The sequence below is a fragment of the Protopterus annectens genome, chromosome 2.part1 (genome assembly GCF_019279795.1).
Source record: "Protopterus annectens isolate FY-2018-M chromosome 2.part1, PAN1.0, whole genome shotgun sequence".
Lineage (NCBI taxonomy): Eukaryota > Metazoa > Chordata > Ceratodontiformes > Protopteridae > Protopterus > Protopterus annectens.
This window is the reverse complement of record NC_056729.1, coordinates 301106854-301131831: the sequence shown is the minus strand read 5'-3', so window position 1 is coordinate 301131831 and position 24978 is coordinate 301106854. Positions and strand designations below refer to the sequence as shown.

Below are 24978 nucleotides of genomic sequence, written 5' to 3'. Positions count from 1 at the left end.
CCATGAGATTACTGACACAAAGAAAAAGTATTTTTCCCACCCCACAGTTGACCATCTGTTGTTACAAGCTCCTCTTCTTATTCATTGATTTGATCAAACCCACTTTAGTCTCCTCCGGGCTCTACCTGGACCCATGGGAAATTGAGGTTGGAAGGAGCAGTGTCAGACTGCTTGCTGGCAGTGTGCCATAACTCTTGCCCCTGTGCAGAAACCTTGCTATCTCTGAGATCTCTGCCCTTGGGAGGTGCATGCGTGCTTCTGTGCATGCGGAACCTCTCAACTGAATGGATTAATATTTGTGCATTATAGAACTGACCCAGCTTGTACACTTCATACTGCAACAAGCTAGGCTGGCATGTTTTGCCTCGGGATGGGAGAGCCAGTATCAGCTGCTCCCTCACATTTGCCCCCTGCAGGCCCTCCAATGCATGTGCAGATAATTGAACACTGCTGATAAGGTGGGCAGGGCTTTATCCCTCTGTGTCACAGGGCTGCAGAAAGAAGAGTTATTTACTCACGTCAGTTACCCTCTCTCCTAATTTTGAAACAGTGGAGGGTGCTTTTCTGATAGCTTCTTTAGAACTGGACTCCCAGTCCACCAACACTTAAAACATGTTTTGTTTCATGCACTTATGGACGGCTCATTGGTGCAGCGGTTGTGTTGTCGCCTCACAGCAAGAGGTTCTCTGGTTCAATTCTCGGCCAGACTGCCTTCTGTGCAGCATCTGCATGTCCTCCCTGCATTCATGTGGGTTTCCTCTGGGTGCTCCGATTTCTTCCCATGTTACAAAGGCATGCATCTGGAGCATTTCTCCCCCAGGCCTCCATTGAAAATTAGCTTTGTTCCAAGTCAGACTTTCACAGTAAATAAATGCTAACTAAGTAAAATAAAATAAATAAATAACCGTAGCTTCATTATCAGCTGCCATGCAATTAAGGATGCTGGTGCAGCATCGTATTGCTTATGAGGAGTATATCCTAGCCCTGACTACCTCCCCATGACGACCTTTGTGACCTTTGAATTATTGCTGCATCTACAGGTGCATACATGACCCAAACATGTGCAACCGTTGACTAAGTATCTTGCTTGCTTGCAGCACAGAACTTGACACACTCTTAATGCTACTATAGTGCAGGGAACTTCCCAGCTGAATGGCTCACCACTTATGCAACATAGAGCTGGCCAGACTTGTGCTCTGCATATTGCAGTGTGTGTAGGTTGCCTCCCTTCCCTAGGATGGGTGAGCCAACATCTGCTGCTCATTCCTATCCTTCCTCTGTTTCCACTCCAGCTCCCATGTCTCTAGTTGAACACAGGCTGTCTGTATTACATTACAGGCCTTATCCCTCTACACCAAGAGATTGCAATATCTAACTAGTTTTAGAGAGTGTAGCAAACTTGCCAGTGTTTGTACAGGAGTCCTTTGGTGGACCCTACCTTTGTCACCTTGGATGGTGATACTGCATGTAACTTAGTGCCAATTCCCCAAACTCTCCCTAATGATATAGAAAGTAGACTGTTAGATAGATTTGGGAATCAGATAAATCCATTAGTCATTTTTGCCTTTAGGGTTATAAATCGTAGGTAAATCTCAATCAGTTAGAGGATTTGACAGTGAAGGCAAAGGATGGGACCTTGAAGATGAACATTTCCAGGCTGACTCACATGGCTCAAAAGGTGTGTAAGCACTTAATTGGGTGCAGCACTAGAGCAGTGGGCATGCCTTCCAGGAAGCATGTATGCTTGAGAATATAATTGCTGCCAGAAGACTTTAGGTACAGCTGCTTATTGCTCCTGTCAGTAGATACTTTTGATTTAGACCTTCAACCCAAGAGATTTTCAGGAAATTAAAAGAAAAAGAAAAGATAATAAAGACTGTAGAACCACTCTTCCATCATCCAATACCATAATATAATCATAACCACCCTTTGAAACACCGGTTATTCTACAGATGCCAACAAGATACCATCAGGCAAAGGAAAATGGCCTTTGGAAAAGAAAGGCATGATGATGAAATTAGGCCTGACTGGCCCTTCTTACCAAGTGTGACTTTACCAGAACCCTGTTTCCCTACCCCACTTTTGCCACCTTCCCGTCTTATTGGCCTTAAGAATGTCTAAGGTGGGTTCCTCCCATCACTTTTTCTGGGTACAGAATTGAATTCTATACTATTCCTTCTTTATGGTGATGTTCCCATTTAAGTGGGTCAGTTTGAAATAGCCACTTCTCTCCTCAAGCCACTATGGGAGTAGAGAACCATGAAGGCGGCCCTTTAGGGAGGGGAGAACTCTGGGTTTTATTGAAGGCTCTTTCTCGTACCCAAGATAGATGGTTAATAAGACAAGTATTAGATTTGTACAAACACAACTTGTTCTTACATTTTCCTAGATTTGTACTACTTATCTTGCAGTCCATATTCCCATTAGTTGTTCATATGGCATTCCTTGTCACTTCAAAGATGCCAATATGCATGTTTATATACATGGAGAACATACTAATGCTGCAGTTTTCCATGGACACCTCCATGTGTTACATAAGGGGGGAGGAACTCATATCTGTACCCCCTATGCAGGTTCAGGCATATGTGACCCTCATTATGACCTATGTTCTTATAGACTTCATTCAGACTGTAGATACCCTGAACAGGACTTTGATTTGAAACCATGAATGTCACCTGGGCAAAACCACATTCAAACCCTGAGAGATAGGGATGCTGATCATATACCTTGTCACCAACTTGGGGAACCACCAGCTTCCCTGGTATTACCAGAGGCTTCCATGCTGTGTTGTATGGGCAGCAGTTGCTTTCTCTTTCACATGAGAAATTTGCTTTTATATGTGTATATATCCACTATAATGCTTTGAAGGGCACTGCTAAAGATGAGAATAGAGAGACCAAGGATAGTTCTGTTGAGCCCTTCTGGTTCAGACAGCACTGTTCTTCCCTAGTATCATAAGTGTAAAAGGAACTAGCACTCATCTTACTGTTTGCCATAGACCAGCTCATACAGACGTCTGGTACTCTGGAGCTCCCCCTAACTTACATGGACTCGGAAGTACTCCCTGGATCATCTGACATGAAGTCCTCTCAAACACCCTTTGTCTGATGTTGTATCCCCAAGTTACAAAATAGGCCAGGAAGTTGTATCTGATGAAGCAGAGGAGATGCTCCCTCTGGTGCAACCAAAACGGTCAAGATCCATTCCTAGCAGGATTACCCCTGGTGCTTTCATTTTTGTCAAATCTTTTTCAATCAGGCTTGTCCCACTGTTCATTTAAAGTGCACAGTTTTTTACATATTTGTTGACTGGATAAGCCCACTGGATGCATTTGCCCCTTTTCAGAGAAAAGTGACACACAGTAGGTAAAGGAAGTTGAAAGGAGTCAAATCTTGTAGTTTGGGCACATAAACAGCTTATTAACAGCTCAAAGCGAAACATGGCTATCGTCTTAGCCTATCTACCTTTGCATCCACCCTCTGTTAGTCATCTACTACTGAAATAGCTTATCAAAGGGCCCTAAATCTCCATCCACCTAAGAAGGCTTTCCTCGCTTTTTAGGACCTGAACATTTTATGAAGAAAGGGACTCTAGAACTTTCTGAGTCAGCTGCCATAGCCCCGTTGAAATTCTTATCTTGAAAGATAACTTTGTTGGTGTCCATGTCTTCCACTCAAAACAATTTCAGAACTCCAGGCACTGATGTGCCGAAAATTGTTTACAGTGTTCTTACAGACAGGGTCAGCTGTAGAACTAGCCCTTCTGTCATGCCAAATAAGTTTCTCATTTCTCCCTTAATCAAACAGTCCTACTACCACTTTTCTTTCCCAGGCCACAGAGTAAGGGGAATGAATCTTGCATCTGTTGGGTGTGCACAGACGTTTAAGATATTAACTGGGCAGGACAAAAGTCTTCTGGCAGAAGGAGCAGCTATTTGTGGCTTTTGTTCCAGGGAAACGGGACAAATCGGTGATTAATTAAACTCTCTTAAGTTGTTGGTCAAGTGTGCCACCTTTTGCTTTGAAAGGCATGCAGGGGTCAGGTAAGGGCATATTCCAGCAGATCAATTTCCAATTAAGTAGCCTACATTTAGGGTGTCTTATTTCAGAGCATGTTTGTGGTAGCCATTTGATTGCCTGCCTGCACACCTTTTTAAGCACAAAAAGTTGAATGTTTAATCTAGAAGCTGAGGATTCAGAATAACTATCCAGAAGGGCATTCTCTAAAATGGGGTTGGGGGAGCTGTTTGCAGAAACAGTCTCTGTGCCTTCCACTGCCTTGTTTAGGTACTGCTTTGGGATTTTTCCCATTTTGCAAGAAGTCTACTGCAGCAGTGATCATACAAAAACATATTGCAGTTGTATGAGAAACTCACAACAACAGTACATTTTTGACTAAGGTTACTGTTACAGTACTAGCTGTCAGCCATCTTCCACTGCAGCTTGCTGTGTCCTGAAAGGAGTAATGCTTTAGATAACTTTTGAGGGTAGTGGGAGGGGGGACTGGATGTTTCTGATCCCAGACATTATGGTCTGTACTGCCCATTTACTGTAAAAGAGCTAGGAGGCTAGCAATCTCCATTGATATAGAGGGATAATTCCCTGATGATGACCTTGGTGACCAGAGTTTGATTAGTGGTTGAAACACCTTTTTGAGCTGATGTAGGGAAGGAGAAAAATGACAAGGTATAGCCTCCTTGCCTCTCTTCAGGGTGGGGGGTGAGGTGTAGGAAAAATGATTAGCTTGTGTCAGAGCCTACTGTTTGTAGCCGAGTCCCAAAAGAAGACCAGCAATTTCATGGGATGTACTGCCTACAGAGAGTTTCAGGTCCACTACTTATGTTATATGGAAGAATTAACTCACCAGGTAGGCTCATTGCATGCCTATTCTTTAGATGTTGGGGACATGTATGAGGATAGTAAGTCTTGACATATACTCCTGTCTTGTAATGCACAGGTGACCGCTTCTGCTCCCGCTTCAGTAGGCAGGACCTTCATCCCTGAAGAATAAATAGGCTCACTTTGGAACCAAGAAGGATAAGGTTGAAGGGCAGTGAGGGATTTAATAAAAAAGAAGCAATTACAAGGGATTTGGGACTGCATCTGGGGCATTTCAGTTTGACTGGGGTCTTTTTTTCTCTCTTCCTGCAGACCTGCCCAATGGCTCCAGTACATTTACAGAGCTGGCCCATTAATTCTGTTAGAGCCTGGGATCCTGGGCTAGAATGGAGTCCTGCAATGCATTTGTTCCTGCTCATGGCCAGAAGTTTAGCTAGGGTAGTGCAAAGGGGACAGTTGCACTGGATGCAAGATGTTAGTGGGCGTGGTCAACAGAAATGAATGCCACTACTGTAATTTCTGTCAATACGAAGACTCTGAAGCACTTTGTGAGTGGTATAGTGACAGTAACAAGCTTTTTATTTCTTATTTAGCTATGTAGCAAGTGGTTTGCTACAGTATCAAGCAGATTTTTTTTTCCTTTTTTGTTCTTAGTGAGACAGAGGACTTTATTTTTGCTTCTCAGCTTAGAGGTGAGAAAAGCAAGATTGACGAATGGCAGCAGGTTCCAAATGAGCCTTACAGTCTACTCTTTTTTCCTGTAGTGAAAGTCAGTGATAATTAGCAGGCCAATTTCCTACTTTTACTGTCCATTCTACAGTGCTCCTTGGAGCTGGGGTTCCTATTATATAATTGAAGACGCAATTCTTTGAATGCTTCTTGATGAAAGTTGAAAGCATGAAACAGCAAAATAGCGAGACGTCATATAAGCGATTTCTTTCCCTGGGAAAGAAATCACTTGGATGCCTCCATTACTTTTGTCGTTTTCCTCACTGTAGTGCGATCTTGGAGCTGGTATATTTAAGTAAAGGGGGGGGGGTGAAGCCCCACACTTTATGTAATGTTTTGAAGTTTTTATTTTTATTTTCTTTTTTTGTGGAACAGCGATTTTTTTTCCCTAGGAAAAAATCGCTGTTCCAGGTGTTCGGGATTGTAAGCTTTTGCTTACATGGGGTTGCTAAATCAGCGTTCACTTTTTTAGCGTTTGCTTATTTAATATAGACCCTGGAGCTGACCCTACCTTGGCTGCTGTTTTGAGCCCCACTACATGCTGCCTGCTGCTGGAAGCATTCCTTCACATGATGATCTTCCTTGGCTAATGCAGTTGCACAAGGCAGCATATACCTGGCAGACCCATACAGCACAAGGGTAACACCTAGTACTCCCTTTAGGTGTCACCCAGCCAGCATGTAAGAGCCATCTCCTTCCCTTGTTATGGATGTACCAGCAGCTTCTATTCATTCCAATCCCCCCCCCCCCCCCTTGGCTGTTCTATTTTTTTGTAGTGCTGATCATATTCTAGTCATCTGGATTATTGTCAGGGCTTCATCCTCCTATTCTACAGTACCTGTAAGAAAGAGGATTTTTTCCCCCTTTCCTTTATGGCTGCAGTGCCTGATGACCATCCCTTCTCAGTCAATTGGTCCATTTCTTCCCCATACCAGAGCAAAAGCTGAGTGAGAAGAGCTGTCAGTAAGGCAGTCATATTTTCTTCCAACTTTAAGCCCTAATTTTTATGCATGGTCATTTTCATCCAAAGTGGTTGCTTGCAATTGGCTTTTGTGGTGCACATTATGCCTCTGTTAGACACAATCAGTTGGTCCTGTCCCTCTGGTATACAAGCTTCTCCATGTTATGTCTGGTTTTGACAAGTGATACTACATTGGAGAGTCCGCTCAAAAGCAAATACCCATACCCCCCCCCCCAAAAAAGAGAGGAAATCAGGCCTAAAGCTGATTGTTTCCTTCTTCCCCATGCCAGCTCCAATTTCCTGAGTCATACTTGGAGTTGGCAATATCTTAGTCTTAACGTATCCCGATAGGGACCTCTAATTAGTAGGGCCAATTTCCTTCACAGAGCATATCCAAAAAAACAGTGGATGGCACTGGCAACGATGTGTGTCCTCATGTTGGAGAGGGGTTGTCCTGCACCAAAACATCTGCAGATCTCTGTGAATTGTGGCAGTCAAATGAATGTCTACTGAGGCTAGTTCCCATTTGTCATGAATTCTGCTGCAGTAGTGAACCTACTTCAAAATAAATCTGTAATGATGATGAGTTTGTCATACAGTTGTACTGTACTGCATCTTTCTATTATAACCTCATAAAACCCTTCTCTTACATTGTATTCCTTATAAACTTTTTATGAGTCAAATTGAAACATCCGTCATTTAAATAAAAATTGCTGACAATAAGATGGAAGTAATGTAAATATGTGTATATTCTATATTCTTACTAACTTACTGTATTTTGCGTATTTTTATATAATCTGTTATGACAGATGCCTTACAGCTAAAATATCTAATACAAATATTTTTTATCTTTAAATAACATTCAAACATAAGACATCAAACATCATTTGTAGGTAACCATTAGTATTAATTATCTACTTCATTTCTTGAAGATGTTCATCGTGCATACAGCTGCAGTCATTACAGATGGGGTTCTCCTGCCGTCAGGCGGGTCCTCGGTCGGCCGAATTCCAAAGTCTAGGTCCGGCGTCGGTTGTAGTCACTTCTTCCCTGACGTCAGTGCGACAGGGGTATAAAAGGACCAGCCGACGCAATTTTCTCCAGTCTTTTTTGCCGCGCGGTGCCCGAAGCAGAAGGAGTTTGCAAGTGCCGGTCGGCCAGCTCCTGAAATTACGAAAATTTTGAAACCGAAGTCTTCTTTAAAGCTAAGTACCCCGTTGGGGAAACTTTTCTTGCCTCAGACCGATGTCAGACAAAGTTAACAATTGTATTTCTTGTGGGAAGCAAATACCGCATAAGGATTTCCATTCCCTCTGTATACCTTGTTTAGGCCCAGACCACGACGTCTCGGGCTGTCGCTTTTGTGCTACTTTCAATAAACGCACTATTAAGCGTCGGGCAGAGTTCGCCCAGCACTACTTTGGGAAAGCTTTTAACTATATAATATCGGAGACTCCGACTCCTGTTTTGTCCAAAAAACGCAAGGACAAGGACCGACATGCGAGATCCACAGCCTCCACTGACACCACGCCAAAACCGACTACACGTGGTCCAGTTCTCAGCGAGGCGCCTACGCAGCCCCTGACTACCGACAACACTTCTCTGGCGGTGTCCTCTGTAACTGAGGCCGCAGGTTCCTCGGCCCACACCCTGACTACAGATACCAAAGCCACTGTTAGTATTGAGCCTCATAATGTGGACAGATCTACCTCCACCCATGGTGTCTTCAGGCCTTCCTCTTCCTTTTCCATCAAGGCCTTTACTAAGTCTAAATCAGCCATGCAATCCAAGAGACCTGCTGCACAGGGCCCATGTCCAGGTCCCATGCCTAAAAAGCAGATGCTTAAAATGGCTGAGGATTTAATTACTCTTATCAGGGGTTCCCAACCCTCACCGGACAAAAGACCCAGAGTGGAGGAAGAATCACCCTCTTCTGATCAGGGCTCCATTATTTCACAGCATTCTGATGAGGAGGAACATTCTTACTCCCCTTTTGAAGACTCCGATGCAGAGGAGTCCATTCCTTCTGTATCCCCCCCCAGAAGATTACTCATTCGGGGAAACCTTGCATACCTTGAGGGAACACTTCCACTGGGAAGTCCAAGATTATTCAGATTCCAAGAAAAGGCTTAGGGAATTTCTTTTGCTACCTCAGCACAGGCCTCTGGCGATACCTCCTGTCCTGGACATACTTGAGGATGTTTACTCGGAGGCCTGCCTTAATCCGGATTCCCTGCCTCCAGCCCCAGTCAAGCCTGATAGGTACTACAGAGTTCCTAACTCACACCAATTTCTTTACAAAAGCCATACTGCTGACCCTGAAACCATTTCTCAGGGCCCCAAGGGAATGAAGGCCTCTACTGCTAAAAATCCATTACCTTCCGAGAGAGATTCTAGATCCTTAGAAAGGTGGGGAAAAAAGGTATATACCTCGGCTACCCTAGCCATGAGGGCTTTAAACTGTCAGTTCCATATGCTTAAATATCAACAGTTTCTGTTATCACAATTGAAAAGTAAAATGTCACAACCTGAACAACCAGATTTGAAGGAGTTGCAGGATATGATGCATAGTGCAGAACAAGTGGGTAAGCACACCTTACAATGTGGTTATGATGCTCTAGAGGCCTCAAATAGAGCTGCTGTTACAGGATCAGTCATACGTAGACATGCCTGGCTTAGGGAACAAACCTTGCCTGATCATGTCAAAGGTAAATTACTAGATGCTCCTCTACAAAAGGATGTATTATTTGGTGCTAATGCTGAAGAGGTATTAAGGAAAATGGAAGAAAAAGCTAAATCTATGCAAACTGTTAAAGATTTTCTACAGGTACAACCACCACGTTTTAGTAGAAATTGGCCTTCAAAAAATTGGTCCTTTCCAGCCACGGACAGACCCCAAAGAGGTAGATACAGGCGCCCAAGGGGCAGAGGACAATCTCAAGGATCGTATAGAGGCAGACAATGGCAAACTCCAACACCAAGAGGTGGCGAAGATAGTTCACAGCAATACAGGATGCAAACCCAATGACTTTCCCCTTTGTATGCCAAGCAAGGCTCAAATGGCAGCATCCTTAGGCGGAAAGCTAGCATTATTTTAAAAAAATTGGCATAATGTCACAAAAGACAAATGGATCCTGGACATTATAAACGGAGGCTACAGATTTCATTTTCACACCCTTCCAAAAATGAGAGGCATGCCGAATCTGCCACACAATCAAAGGGCAGAGGCTCAAATACAAATTTCAAAGCTCATGGGCATGAAAGCTATTCAAGAGGTACCTACTCACGAACAAGGTCAAGGTTTTTATTCCAGACTATTCCTGGTGCCAAGGAAGGGAACAGATTGGAGACCCATTTTGGACTTATCCATCCTAAACACATTTCTACTCGTACCAAAATTCAAGATGCTCACTTTACAGCAGCTTCTTCCCATGCTGGGCAAGGGGTCTTGGCTGGTATCATTGGACCTCAAGGAGGCATACCTGCATGTCCCAATCAGACAAAGCTGCAGAAGATACCTCAGATTTCTTGCAGGTTCAACCCACTATCAATTCTCTGCATTGCCCTTTGGCTTATCTACTGCGCCCAGAGTATTCACGAAATGCCTGGCATCAGTAATTGCCTACTGCAGACTTCAAGGGATACAAATATACCCTTATTTGGATGACTGCCTGATCCAAGCGGACAGCAAACACATACTTCTGGAACATCTGGCTTATGTAACACGGTTATTGAATTCTCTGGGATACACAGTCAACAAAGAGAAATCCAGGTTAACGCCATGTCAGAAAATAATTTTCCTGGGTGCCAACTTGGACACAAACACCCAGATGGCCTATCTTACGCCAGAGAAGCAGGGGCAACTAACTCAATACTTCAAGACACTAGCAAATTGCACAGGGCTTACTGCAAGGAAAATCCTGCAGGCTCTGGGATTCATGGCATCTTGTATTTTACTCATCCTATGTGCAAAGTTGCATATGAGGAAACTTCAATGGTACCTAAAAAACCTATGGTCTCAACACAGTCACAGTTTGGAAACAATAATACCACTAATTCCATGTTTGCAAAAGGAATTTCTATGGTGGGCTCAAGCATGCCAAACAAACACAGGTCTACCATTCTGCAAGCCTCAAGCAAATCAAGTCATCACAATAGACGCCTCAGACTACGCCTGGGGAGCGCACATGACAGACCGGTGCATTCAGGGCAAATGGTCCCAAAAGGAAAAGCACCTTCACATCAATCAAAAGGAGATGCTAGCAGTAATAAATGCTATTATAGCTTTCAAAGACCTTCTGCATCCAGGTCAACTATTGTTAAAGACAGACAACACCACAGTAATGTGGTACATAAACAAACAAGGAGGAACACATTCATACCCCCTATGCAGGCTGGCCATGTCACATTGGAACATGGCTCTGGAGTTGCACATCGAGCTTCAAGCACAGTACTTGCCAGGCATGGAAAACACGCTGGTAGACAACCTAAGCAGAAATATGACAGATCCACACGAATGGAAGTTGCATCCTCAAGTTTTTGCAGAGATAATCCAAGCGTGGGGAAGGCCAGACATAGATATCTTTGCCTCCCACAAAAATCATCAATTAACAAAATACTGCTCAAGGACATTTCATCCAAAGGCCTGGAGAGTGGACGCTCTGTCTTTCAGTTGGACAGCACTGACAGTTTACGCCTTCCCACCTCTTCCTCTACTGCCCAAAGTGCTTTTAAAAGCAAGATCAGACAGACCAAAGATGATTCTGATTGCTCCAGACTGGCCAAGACAACACTGGTACCCGCTCCTGAGGAGCCTGACTCATTCTCCTCCATGGACCCTACCTCTAATGCCTCTTCTTCTGACTCAGCACAGCTACAAAACTCTTCACGGTCAGCTGAAAACACTCAATCTGGCCGCATGGAAGATTCCTTAACATCACAACAGACCCTACTCTCTAAGGAGGTGCAGGATGTCATTTTGGAGGCCAGAAGGCCGTCTACTAGAAAAGCTTACTCCGCAAAATGGATTTGTGCTTGGAATGAGAAAAAGGCCAGGATCCTGGAAAACTGAATTTGCCTCAAATATTACAATATCTAGCTGAGCTGCTAAGCAGTGGACTTTCATTCTCCTCCATCAAAATCCATGCATCAGCCATTTCTGCAGAATACAACACTGATCTACCTTTATTCTCTCACCCACTCTTAAGACAGTTCCTCAGAGAGGCTAAGAATATAAGACCTCCAAGGAAACAACCAATTCCTGCTTGGGATCTTAATTACATTCTAGAAAAGTTAACCTTGCCTCCTTTTGAGCCAGCTGCCTCAGCAGATTTGCAATATTTGTCCTGGAAAACAGCTTTCCTTTGGCTATTACCTCAGCTCGTAGGGTCTCGGAACTACAAGCCCTCATGGCTGTGCAGCCCTTTATCATCTTCCATCAGGACAGAGTTTCCCTACGAACCAACCCGTCATTTATGCCTAAGGTGGTATCCAGGGTAGCTTTAAATCAGGCCATACACTTACCTACCTTTTACCCTAACCCTCAAAACAAAGGGGAAAGGCTGCTACATTCCTTGGACATCCACAGACAGCTGCGTTACTATTTGGACAGAACAAAGCCTTTCAGAAAATCAGAACAACTCTTTGTGTCCTACGCTGCAGGAGCTCAAGGGAAGCCAATTTCCAAACAGACAATTTCAAAATGGATAGGCCACTGCATGCTTTTGTTACTCTTTTCATGGTAAATCTGTACCTGCAGGCATCAGACCCCACTCCACAAGGGCCACAGTTACCTCTGCAGCCTTCCTCAGAGGAGTTCCTACCAAAGATATTTTGGAAGCAGCCACTTGGAGTTCTGTGCATACCTTCACTAAACACTACCACCTACCTTTATACTCCAAAACTAGAGCAGGCTTTGCCACTGCAGTTTTGCAGGGCGTTCTGGCTCCTCCCAGTTCCACCTAGTGCCTACCACCCCTTGCGTAGCTTTGGGATTCTACCCATCTGTAATGACTGCAGCTGTATGCACGATGAACATAGTACAGTTTTTGTATCTACCATAAATGTAGATGTTTGAGTGCTAATACAGCTGCAGTCCAGGTTTCCCTCCCTCCTTCCCCTCTTGGGACAGGCCTAGTGGCTACACCTCCTCATACAACCTGTTTGGGGTTATTCTTTTATGATGTATTTGCTTGCAACTACTGTTTTTTTGACTATTTTGCATTGCATTATATATATATATATATATATATATATATATATATATATATATATATATATATATAAAATTAAGTATTGCCTTCCTTCTGGGGGCACCTGACATCTGGGGCAAGAAAGACTGAAGAAAATGGCGTTGGCTGGTTCTTTTATACCCCTATCGCACTGACGTCAGGGAAGAAGCGACTACAACCGACGCCGGACCTAGACTTTGGAATTCGGCCGACCGAGGACCCGCCTGACGGCAGGAGAACCCGATCTGTAATGACTGCAGCTGTATTAGCACTCGAACATCTACATTTATGGTAGGTACAAAACTGTACTTTTCCCACAATGCACCGTGACATAGAAGCTAAAGTCTGCCCTAGTATCACTCAGTGGGCACAAAGTATTGGGACTCATCCTTAATAGGGCATCATCCCATTACAGGATGCACACACACACACACACACACACACACACACACACACACACACACACATACACACACACACACACACACACACACACACACACACACACACACACACACACACACACACACGTGCGCTGTCATACTGCATGCATGCATGCCTGCAAGGAATTTTTAGGACCACCAGCTCAATGCTCACATACAACAGTAATTTGGGATTTGGGATGAAACTAGAACACCTGGCAAAAATCCAGTAAGGAGTATGTACATATTCTGCATAGAAGCAACCCCAGCAAAGAAACAAACTGGATAACGAAATGCTGTTTGGAGGTAATGCTAACCATCTGCTTTGTAAAAGACTAGTATGTATATTAATGTAAAGTGGATATAAATTAGCTTCATTGTTTTGTTTTTGAGATTTTTAAAACAGGATGACATCAAAATGTAATTGTTTTCAACCATTGTATTTTATAAATATTTTGTATGTGCATCTTTCATTTGTCCTTGCCTTCATTAGTTAGGTCATGGCTGAAAAGGGTCCTTGGACTAGTCCACTCACCCCGTTAGTGTTTTGTCATAATCTGCAACTGCATTGTGGCATCTGGTAAGTTAAATGCCATGATTCATATTACAAAAGCGTATTCTTATTTATATGGGCCATTTTGAAATAAAAGGCTTCATAAACAAAGAAGTTATGTCTTACCATAACGTTCCATCTCTGTTGTTGATCTTCACTTATCCTTGACTGTGGGTTTGGTTCCTTATCTCGGAACTGATTCGGCCATTAATCCAGCTCTTGCCTTCCAAAAATTCTCCAGCCTAGCTTTACCCATAATGCTCCTCTAAGGATTACCTCAGATTGAGTTTGCATAAGGTAGTGACAGACAGTAATAACAGATGAGACATTATCTGTATTCATAAAATGAAAGCCCAATCAATTGGAACAGATCCGTTCCACCAAGAAGCCCAAAAGATAGGGGGAAGGAAGGTGGGAATGTCAAGGATAACTGAAGATCGACAACACAAATGGAACATTATGGTAAGTCTTAACTTCTTTATCTGATGTTATCACTCTTCACTTAATCCTTGACTGTAGGACAGAATCCCCACCTACCAAAGTCTTGGGAGGTCTCATGGAGGAATATTCCTGAGCACCATCTAACCAAATGATGCTCATCCCCTAGAGACCCAATCCAGCTTGTAGTGAGAAATATATGTGGAGAGGCCCAAGTAGCCACAGCACATATGTTGTCTGTAGAAGCTGTGGAATGAAAAACTGTAAAGACGGCTATTGCCCTCAAAGGATGTGCCTTTACCGGTCCTGGCAGTTCCACTTTCCTTTTGTTATAAATGAAGGCTATGCAGTCCTTCAGCCATTTAGCCAGAATAACCTCAGAAATTGGTCTGCCCAGAGTAGCAGAAGAGAATGAAACAAACAACTGATCAGATTTTTTTAATTCTTTTGTTCTGTGAAGGTAAAAATGTAATTGTCTGTGAACATCTAGTAAATGCAGACAATATTCACATTTGTTTGAATATTTGGGATAAAATACGGGAACTTGAATAGTCTGGTTGATATTAGTCTCAGACACTACTTTTGGTAGAAAGGAAGGATTTGTCCACAAGAACACCCTGTCGTTATGAAAAATTAGGTAAGGAGGCTTACAAGCTAAGGCTTGTAACTCAGATATTCTCCTAGCAGAAGCAATAGCAATCAAAAATAAGGTCTTCCAGGATAAATACTTTGTCACAATTTGCAGATGGTTCAAATGGGGAATTAATTGCAGATGTAGCACCAGATTCAAGTCCCAAGGCATAGAAGGGTCTTTTTATGTATACCATATAGCAAAGCACTAATCAGGGGCTATCTAAAGGCTGTAGGAATTCTAAAGACATATGTGTAATAAATTTGCTAACATCTTTGGACAGCCTAGTGGATACGAGTGTCTTTTTTCAGGGTCAGTACAGGATCACTCTCTGTTGAAATAACTTGGTCAGACTCTCACTAGACAAACAAAGGCTGAATGGATCAAAAGCTGCACTAAAGGAAACAGCTCATTAACATCATATAGTTTTAAGTCGTCTGCACTAGGTACCACACTGTCATAGCCCATCAGAGTGCATTTCACATCTTTGTACATTTAAACAAAAAAGTTAAATTAAAAATGAATTGATAGTTAATATTTTAACATTAAACTCTTAGACTTCATGCTGTGCAGTTTATTCACAGACAAATAACCACACAGTCAACAGTCAATAAAGTAGGGAAACTGAAGATTGTACCCAAAGAACATGGCTCATATGATGAAGGCTACAATCTACAATCTGTTCCTTCATTTACCATAACTACTCTGGATGCAGCATGCGTACACAAATACACAGATGTATGTGACCATCAGTTACAGTTCCTTGTATGACTGCATACATTCAGATGTTTGCATCTGATGAAATGAATGAACAATGCATGAATAATGACAGAGAAATGAATTTCAGCTCACTGCTGTGAGAACCATACAGTGTATCCTGTTGCACACCCCAGTGCCCTCCCAACCTTTTATCTCAAGAATCAGAGACAAAGACCCAGTAATCAGGAACATATTTTAAAATTTATTTAAAAATCTTTTTTTTTAAATAAATAGGGCACATTAGCAAGCATTTTCTGGAGGAGGCAAAGTCTGTAACTCACATGCCTGACATTCAATGACTGTAATCCACAACAGTTTGCCAGTAATCCACAAATTTTACAAGGAACAGACCAAAATAATTATACATTTCTTTGCACAAGAATTCTGATCAAAGCCAAAAATAATTAGGGGAGGCCCAAAACTGGACACATTTTGAATACTATTTTTAGCTGTTTGTTAACCAGGTAAACCCACTGGAGAAAGTGCCCCTTTTCAATGTGACCCAGAGGTACTGTCTGAGTGACTTGCAGTAGTCACACTGTAAGCAGATGGATGTGGAAGGATTCAGATCCTGCACTTTTGACCACAAAAAGCAATGTGTTAATAACTCAGAGTCTTAAGTGCCAGACAACTGTAATGCACTTAAAAGGTTAACAGAACTACAACCCGTGTTGCATGAACATGTATTTTCCGAACAATGAAAACTATGAAACTCTAGCAAAAAGAAGTTAAGGGAGTTCTGGTAATTGGTTACAATAAGGGTACAAGTGAGCTTCCTTGTAATATTATTTTTCTCAGCTATGATTAAATAGTAGGAGAATGAAAAAAGAAAGGCGAGCTAAAGAGGGAATGAGGGTTAAGATTAAAGAATGTAAAACTCATTGTAGAAAATTTGGAGTGAATAGAAGTTATAGACATGTGCCAGAGATGTATATGAGTTGGACAGGAAAAGGAGAAAATAATGTGTAGAGAAGTGAAAACAAATATAAATTAAACATGAATAGAGAAATAGGTCAGAGAGAGACAGGAAAGGACACATAAAAGCAAAATGTGCTAGAGGGGATGAGAATCAGAAAAAAGCAATTGTAAGTAAATTTACAGTAGTCATTATTTGTAAAAGCTTCATCTATGTGGTTTTACAGAAGTAAATAGATGGACAGTAACAAGAGCATAAAGTTGTAAATAATAGAAGTTATCCTGATGTTGAGCATGAGCACAGTCATAAGTCCATCTGGTACTTTTATTTAGGATGTAAACAACTTTAGGTTGCTAACATGTTTCAGATGTAAAGGAATAGGGTTCAAGAGTTTGGAGACATAGTTAGAATAGAGTAACTCACCATCAGTTTTGTTGGATTTTGTTATGACAAGTAGAAGTATGTCCGCAGAGTATGAAGCGATTATACAGGATTATGTTATGTTAAGAAGAACAGTTTGTAACATAGGTTTTTTAGATAAGGTTGTGAGTTGTGGCTAGTTGAATGCATGTTAGTTAGTGCAACAGTCCAGTCCAGTTTAAAGTAGTAGACAAAGAGTGGTGAGATTTAAATGGATAGTTTGCTGCAAGGTTTGCCACTTTGTTATAACAGTGCTCTATTCAGCTTGCAGATTAGTAAGTATAGGTGAGGTATATAGAAGTGAGAAAAGTAAATAGGTAGAGGCAATGTTTTTTTCTGGCAGAGTCAGTGATATAAGGTTTGGCTATCCATAATAAACTAATTTTTTTATGTGTGCTTTTATTTTTTTAATTTTTTTAATGACTTGTATATGTTTGTTGAATTTCAGTTGGTCATCTATGATTATTCCTAGCAGCTTTGTGTGTGTCATTAATTCAGTTTTGATAATTTTTGACTGGCATAATGCTAAAGAGAGTTTTCAGTTCAGAGAGTTGCTCAAAAGAAAATAATATTAACTTAACTTTTCTTTTTTTATTTGATTTAGGAATAGTTGCGCATTATCCAGCCAGGTTTCAATGCATGAGAAAGACTTGAGTGATTTGTTGAAATTTCAGTTCTGATCAGAGCAGATACGATTAGAATCATATGCATGCTGAACTGTAGTGGCCTGTTTGCTTGATGTGTGAAGGTAATTTATGACAGATATAGGTAGGAAGGATGAAATATTATTTTGTTATTTTACTGCTCATTTCCTATTAGACAACTATGAAACTTGGGAGTGATGATTCTGCAAGACTGAAGGAGACTAGATTACATAACCACTTTTGATAGGAGACAATATTTAGTGCCTTGGAAAGGTCAAGAAAAAAAGAGGAAAGCAAGTAAGTTGCATTTCTGTTGAGGTTCACAGTGTTAGGAAAACTAGAAGGGTAGTAGCAATACTGTGTTTTAGGCAAAAACCTTGTTGCTTTGGGGATAGGCGATTATTCTTAGTGAAGTGCTTATGTTGTTGTGATTAAATGATTTTCCCCAATATTTTAGGCAGTGGAGACAGAACTGCAGAAGGTCATAGTATAAGAAATTGGGTCTATATCACTTTGTTGAAGCGAGTAATCATTAAATCCCTATTCATTGAACATAGTCCATCAAAAGCTAAATCTGACGACTGTTAATTTATGCAAATTTTTTTTCCCGGGACAACCTAGCAAATGTCACAAAAACACATTATTTGAAACCTACCCCCTAACTAAATATACCAACTCTGTGGTCTCGCTACAGTGGGGAAAAGGGCAAATTCCTGATGATGGCCAACTAGTTTTTTAGACCTGAGAGCATTTTCTACCTTTATAAAGGGGTTATATGAGATACTGTTTCTAGAGTTCAGTTTTTTATGTTAAGAAGAAGCTTCTTGACAGCAGAGGTTGACATTGGTTTGAAGGAGAAGATTTTAGTGCGATTCCCTAGTTGTGGAGGATCTAGAAGGGTAGAGGGGGTTATGTCATTGAATAAAGAAGTGAGACTTAAATGGACTGGCAACACTACCGTTTTGGTGTGCTGTAGATGAAGTTGATTAAGTTGCTTGACCAGGATATAAGAATTTTTTTTTTTTTGAGATTAAAAAAAAAACGCTCATTTTTATGAGTATTTTTTAGTGCAGTATTTTAAGTTTTCTTAGCCAGTTTAATGTTTTATTTAGTCCAGTTTTGAAGGTATACAAAATCTTGCATTTTTTTCTGGTCTTATATAGTGTCAGTACTTTCCATATTTTGTCCCTTCACAACTTGCATTGCTTAGTATTCTCTGGTAGCCATGGTGCTGGGTTAGTTTTAACTCCTTTTTTCCTGAGAGAAGCATGTTCGTTAAAGATATTTAGAATACTTTAAATTTGTAGACAGCTTCATCTGATTGGAGTGTGTTAGGCTGTTGATGAAAACTTTGTGGAAAGCAGAAAAATTGTGTTCTTTGTTCTAATGGTGATGTTTATGACTATAGATTCAGTATCTAACAGCAAAGGTTGGGAGGGTACCAGAGGAATTGTTTTTGTTAGAAGAGGAATTGAGAATCCAATCAGAACTTCTTTCCCTTTTGATACTTTAGCTGTGGCTAGTTGGAGTTGAAATACGTTTAGTGAGAATATATAGATTTATGGCATTAGATGGGTTGTCAGATTTTATAGACAACCATTCAATGTTGAAGTTACCAAGTGTGATTGTTTCTTGAAAAATACTATTAGAGATCCAATAAAAGATATCTCCAGCAGTAATTTAGTTATTGCAATGGGTATGCAAATTCCTATGATGTGTATGATCTTATGATTATAAAGTTGAGAAAAGAGAAGAATTTCTGTATTGTTAAATTGAGTGAGGGCATGAGGGAAAATACACCATTCTAGAGAACTTTTACAGATTATTCCAACCTCACCAGCTTTTTTAGCTTTTTCAGTCAAATCTAAGAATATTAAAGTCTAGGGAATGATCTCTATCAGTTATATCCTATATTAACCAAATTTTGTTTATTACAAAGATGTCTGTAAAGTGAAGGTCTATCCACGCATGAACATCTGTCTGCTTATTACAGATTACTTCTAAGGTGGTATATAAGATTTGTTGCAACTTTGCTTAGTTCACTTGAGTATATCTGAAATGGGTTGTCTGTTTCTGCATATTTAGTTAATTTCCAGATTGCTGCAGGGCACTTTTTGTGTCACTTGGTTTTCAGTTGGGTGGATCAGGTAACTTGTTTCACTTGGTTTTCAATTGGTTTGATCAGGTCACTTGTGTGTCACTTGGTTTTCAATTGGTTTGATCAGGTCACTTGTGTGTCACTTGGTTTTCAGTTGGTTTGATCAGATCACTTGTGTGCCATTTGGTTTTTAGTTGATTTGATCTGGTCGCTTGTTTTTCAGTTGGACTGATCAGATCACTTGTGTGTGAATTGGTTTTTAGGTGGTTTGATCAAGTCACTGTTGTGTGCCATTTGATTTTCAGTCGGTTTGATCAAGCATGTTGCATGTCTCTTTTTTCAGTTGGTTTGCATAGGTCACTTGTGTGTCACTTAGTTTTTAGTTGCTTTGATCAGGTCACTTGTGTGTCACTTGGTTTTTGTTGGTTTGATCAGATCACTTGAGTGTCACAGTTTTCAGTTGCTTTGATCAGGTCATCTGTGTGTCACACGATTTTCAGTTGGTGTGATCAGGTACCTTGCTTACAGTTCAGTTTAAATGTGAGTTCTTTTACTCATCCTGTGTGATTTGTATAATGGTGTGTGATCAGATAACTTTACAGCACATTTTTAAATTACATTCACTCTTTGCTGTATATTTTGCATTTTTTTCTGGTCTTATATAGTGTCAGTACTTTCCATATTTTGTCCCTTCACAACTTGCATTGCTTAGTATTCTCTGGTAGCCATGGTGCTGGGTTAGTTTTAACTCCTTTTTTCCTGAGAGAAGCATGTTCGTTAAAGATATTTAGAATACTTTAAATTTGTAGACAGCTTCATCTGATTGGAGTGTGTTAGGCCGTTGATGAAAACTTTGTGGAAAGCAGAAAAATTGTGTTCTTTGTTCTAATGGTGATGTTTATGACTATAGATTCAGTATCTAACAGCAAAGGTTGGGAGGGTACCAGAGGAATTGTTTTTGTTAGAAGAGGAATTGAGAATCCAATCAGAACTTCTTTCCCTTTTGATACTTTAGCTGTGGCTAGTTGGAGTTGAAATACGTTTAGTGAGAATATATAGATTTATGGCATTAGATGGGTTGTCAGATTTTATAGACAACCATTCAATGTTGAAGTTACCAAGTGTGATTGTTTCTTGAAAAATACTATTAGAGATCCAATAAAAGATATCTCCAGCAGTAATTTAGTTATTGCAATGGGTATGCAAATTCCTATGATGTGTATGATCTTATGATTATAAAGTTGAGAAAAGAGAAGAATTTCTGTATTGTTAAATTGAGTGAGGGCATGAGGGAAAATACACCATTCTAGAGAACTTTTACAGATTATTCCAACCTCACCAGCTTTTTTAGCTTTTTCAGTCAAATCTAAGAATATTAAAGTCTAGGGAATGATCTCTATCAGTTATATCCTATATTAACCAAATTTTGTTTATTACAAAGATGTCTGTAAAGTGAAGGTCTATCCACGCATGAACATCTGTCTGCTTATTACAGATTACTTCTAAGGTGGTATATAAGATTTGTTGCAACTTTGCTTAGTTCACTTGAGTATATCTGAAATGGGTTGTCTGTTTCTGCATATTTAGTTAATTTCCAGATTGCTGCAGGGCACTTTTTGTGTCGCTTGGTTTTCAGTTGGGTGGATCAGGTAACTTGTTTCACTTGGTTTTCAATTGGTTTGATCAGGTCACTTGTGTGTCACTTGGTTTTCAATTGGTTTGATCAGGTCACTTGTGTGTCACTTGGTTTTCAATTGTTTTGATCAGATCACTTGTGTGCCATTTGGTTTTTAGTTGATTTGATCTGGTCGCTTGTTTTTCAGTTGGACTGATCAGATTACTTGTGTGTGAATTGGTTTTTAGGTTGTTTGATCAAGTCACTGTTGTGTGCCATTTGATTTTCAGTTGGTTTGATCAAGCATGTTGCATGTCTCTTTTTATCAGTTGGTTTGCATAGGTCACTTGTGTGTCACTTGGTTTTTAGTTGCTTTGATCAGGTCACTTGTGTGTCACTTGGTTTTTGTTGGTTTGATCAGGTCACTTGAGTGTCACTTAGTTTTCAGTTGCTTTGATCAGGTCATCTGTGTGTCACACGATTTTCAGTTGGTGTGATCAGGTACCTTGCTTACAGTTCAGTTTAAATGTGAGTTCTTTTACTCATCCTGTGTGATTTGTATAATGGTGTGTGATCAGATAACTTTACAGCACATTTTTAAATTACATTCACTCTTTGCTGTATATCGTAAAGGTAATTGAATCAATGAAATGATCGTTCTATAAATTTTTCATTGAATCCTTTTAGTAGAAATTCTTGATCTTCTGTAATGTTTGAATGGAATGTTATTATTTGGAAAATTTAATTTTTGGAAAGGGAGTACACATAAGGTTATCTTATTTGCACTAGGTGACACGTCTATAAGGAAACACTGAATTTTCATGAATAGCAACTTAGCAAACCTAGCCTGTCAAAATCCATCCACATTGAGTGACTCACTCACCTTGCTGAGTAATTGAATAATATATTGCAACATTTTTGTAAAAAAATGTACGCAACGTTTTTTTCAGGGTCAAGCCCTGTGTACTTTATTGTGGGAGCCGCACCATTCCCCCATTATCTATAGATATTTAACCCTGAGATTACACAGCCCCAGAGAAAGATGAACTATCAATAACTTGTGACACCAGTTCCTCCCTGTCATCTTTATTTACAGAGTGAAAAACACAGTTCAATAAAATTAAGAAACCAAATTCATTTGCATGTTCCAAATAAAAGGTGAAAACATAATACAGAATATGTCATTCACTATGCTGTCTTACTCAACAATATGAAAACCTGACAAAATAAATTTGATAATGTGGAACTTAAAATGAACCAAGATATTGAGGGGGGTCCTTCTGTAGAGATGCATAGACTTCATTTGCAAGGCTGTTATGCAACTACTGTGGCATCCTAAAGTTCTGTATTGCATTTTCTCAGTTATAGAAGAAATTGTATCAGGTTTGTCACTGATTGCACCACTAGTGTTATTTCTGTCAATGACTATGATATACTATGAGAAATTGCATATTCTGTTTCATTATTGTTGATGATGAATTAGAATGTATTTGAAGTTTCATTAATGCTAGTAACATCTTACTTGCAACATGACAAATTTGTTTTTGTCTATCAGGGTATCAGGCATGTAGATCATTTTGGGTTTATCTGCAGAGAAACTCCAGAAAACAGAGGCTGTCAGTTTGTCTGTTACGTCTTCCAATGTGCCAGTGAAGCTCTGGTAAGAAAACCTATTTACTGTCTGTTTAAAACTGTAATTATTTTGTGTCCTTTCTTTGACAAGCATCTTATATTAATTCATCGTGTTAGTTAATGCATGTAGTGTAATGTATTAACCAGGCTTTTTTTAGTAAACATTTTTTCAGTTGAAAAGGCATAATCAGTGCAAGATGTTTTAGAAATGCAAAACATTATTGTTATTTTAGAACTGTGCTGCTATACTTTACATGTCATAATATATCATTATGGACAATGAAGATAGAATTTATCTTGTTTTCCATTTATAATTTGGACAGAATTTCTCTGTCTTTATCCTTCAGTTTTAGATAATTCCTATACATTAGCTTATCCTGTTTAGCTGTACATATACTGAGTAGTGTACCAGAAAATAATATCCACTGTTACATGGAACTAATTCAGCAATAATTTAGTCCATTGTAACATTGTAAGGAACTAATCCTACTGATTTTCTTTGAGTAACTTTCTCCAGATTAAGTTTTAGTAAATGTATCAGAGTCTGACCTTGTGGTCCCTGCAAAACAAACCCAGGAACAACAGTTCTTATAATTCCCCCTAGAAGATTGATAAGAATCAGGTTAGTTTATCAGAAGAACTTACTGGGATAAGATCATGTCAGTTCATGGCAGGGGTTTGTGAGGCATTGAGAGTTAAAAGCCTGACTATGACTGAGATGACCCATGTTCTTTTAGCAGTAACAAGCACTGGAGAACCAGGCTGAGGGGGATGAGATTGAGAGGCCAGCATCAGCTGTCTCATCTTGTAGGGTGTGAGACAGTCTGGTCCACTGCTTGGTTGACATCTACAGGAGTACAGATGCATGGTTGCAGCTTTATGAGCTATAGTGGCTCCATGCTACTCAGTCATGTGGTACATTGCCAGGGGGTTGCATTGTGTGGCTGCACACATGAACTCTCTGTAAACTGCGCCCACTGACAGTGAAGCAGTTAGTCCACAGAGTAAACCACTGGTTGCCACATTCAGCTGCAAGGTCAGCAGAGACTAGGCTGAAGTTGACTGGAGAGAAAGCACAGAAGTCCAATAAATTACTCAGGTCTCTAGCACCTCAAGAAGAAGAGAAAATGGGTGGCATTGAAGAAGAATGGCAGCACTTGAGAAGAGTATGTGTGAAGACTCAGAACAGATATGCGGCTTAGCAGGTATAGAAGCAAGGTACATAACGAAAGCTGGTGGTGGAATGCGGAAGTCCAGGAAGTCATCATAACAAAGGCGTGCAGAAAAAGTTGGAGAAAGAAAAGAAAAAGCAGACTAGGAAGAAATACTGGTTGGCTAACATAGAGGCTAAGAGTGGAGTTGCAGTAACAAAGAACAAGGCATCAGAAGAACTCTACCAGCTTCTGGAAAGTGACTCGTTAAATAGCACAAAGAAGGTCTGTTAGGTTGCAAGGCAAAGACGGAAAGATAAAGAAGAAAGTCAGGCACCCTTCAGAAGGGATGCCAGGAACAGCCAGTAAACCAGTCCACAGGACATCAAAGGTAGAGGGAAAGAGTACTTCCAGCAGCTTCTGAATTAAGAAAACTCCTTAGAAGCTGTACTGACCCAAACACAGCCTATAGTGAAAGAAGAGGCGAAACTCACCCTTGATGAAGTAAGAACAGCACTGAAGAAAATGAAGCAAGGGAAAGCAGCAGGCTCGGATGACATCACAGGAGATATGATAAAGATGTTGGATGAGACAGTGGAGAAATGGCTCCTAAGAGCAGTCATAGCAGTATTGAGAGGAAGGCATATCCCAGATGATTGAAGAATAAATAAACTAGTGCTAGTGTATAAGAACAAAAAGGGATATTCCTAACTGTGGGCAGTGTAGAACCATCAAACTTCTGTCACACTGCTTGGAAGTCCTGGAGAGGGTGATTGATAAACTAATACAAAGAGTAGTAGAAAGTATACTAAGAGTAATAGAAAGTAAGATGGGAAATGAACAGTTTGGATTCAGATCAGGATGCTGCATAACCAACCTGATGTTTGCAGTGAGACAGATGGTTGAGAAGAAGCTAAAGATGAGGAAGGAGTCCAGTTGGG

At 40.5% G+C, this 24978-nt stretch overlaps 1 protein-coding gene across 1 annotated transcript in view; it reads left to right on the top strand.

Annotated features, from left to right (window-relative positions):
• TBC1D1 (TBC1 domain family member 1) overlaps positions 1–24978 on the top strand; it is a 2608647-nt gene that overhangs the window by 648161 nt on the left and 1935508 nt on the right. The window contains exon 4 of the mRNA XM_044062143.1: positions 22810–22914. Coding sequence (XP_043918078.1) covers positions 22810–22914 — 105 coding nt within the window. The remainder of the gene's footprint in view (positions 1–22809; positions 22915–24978) is intronic.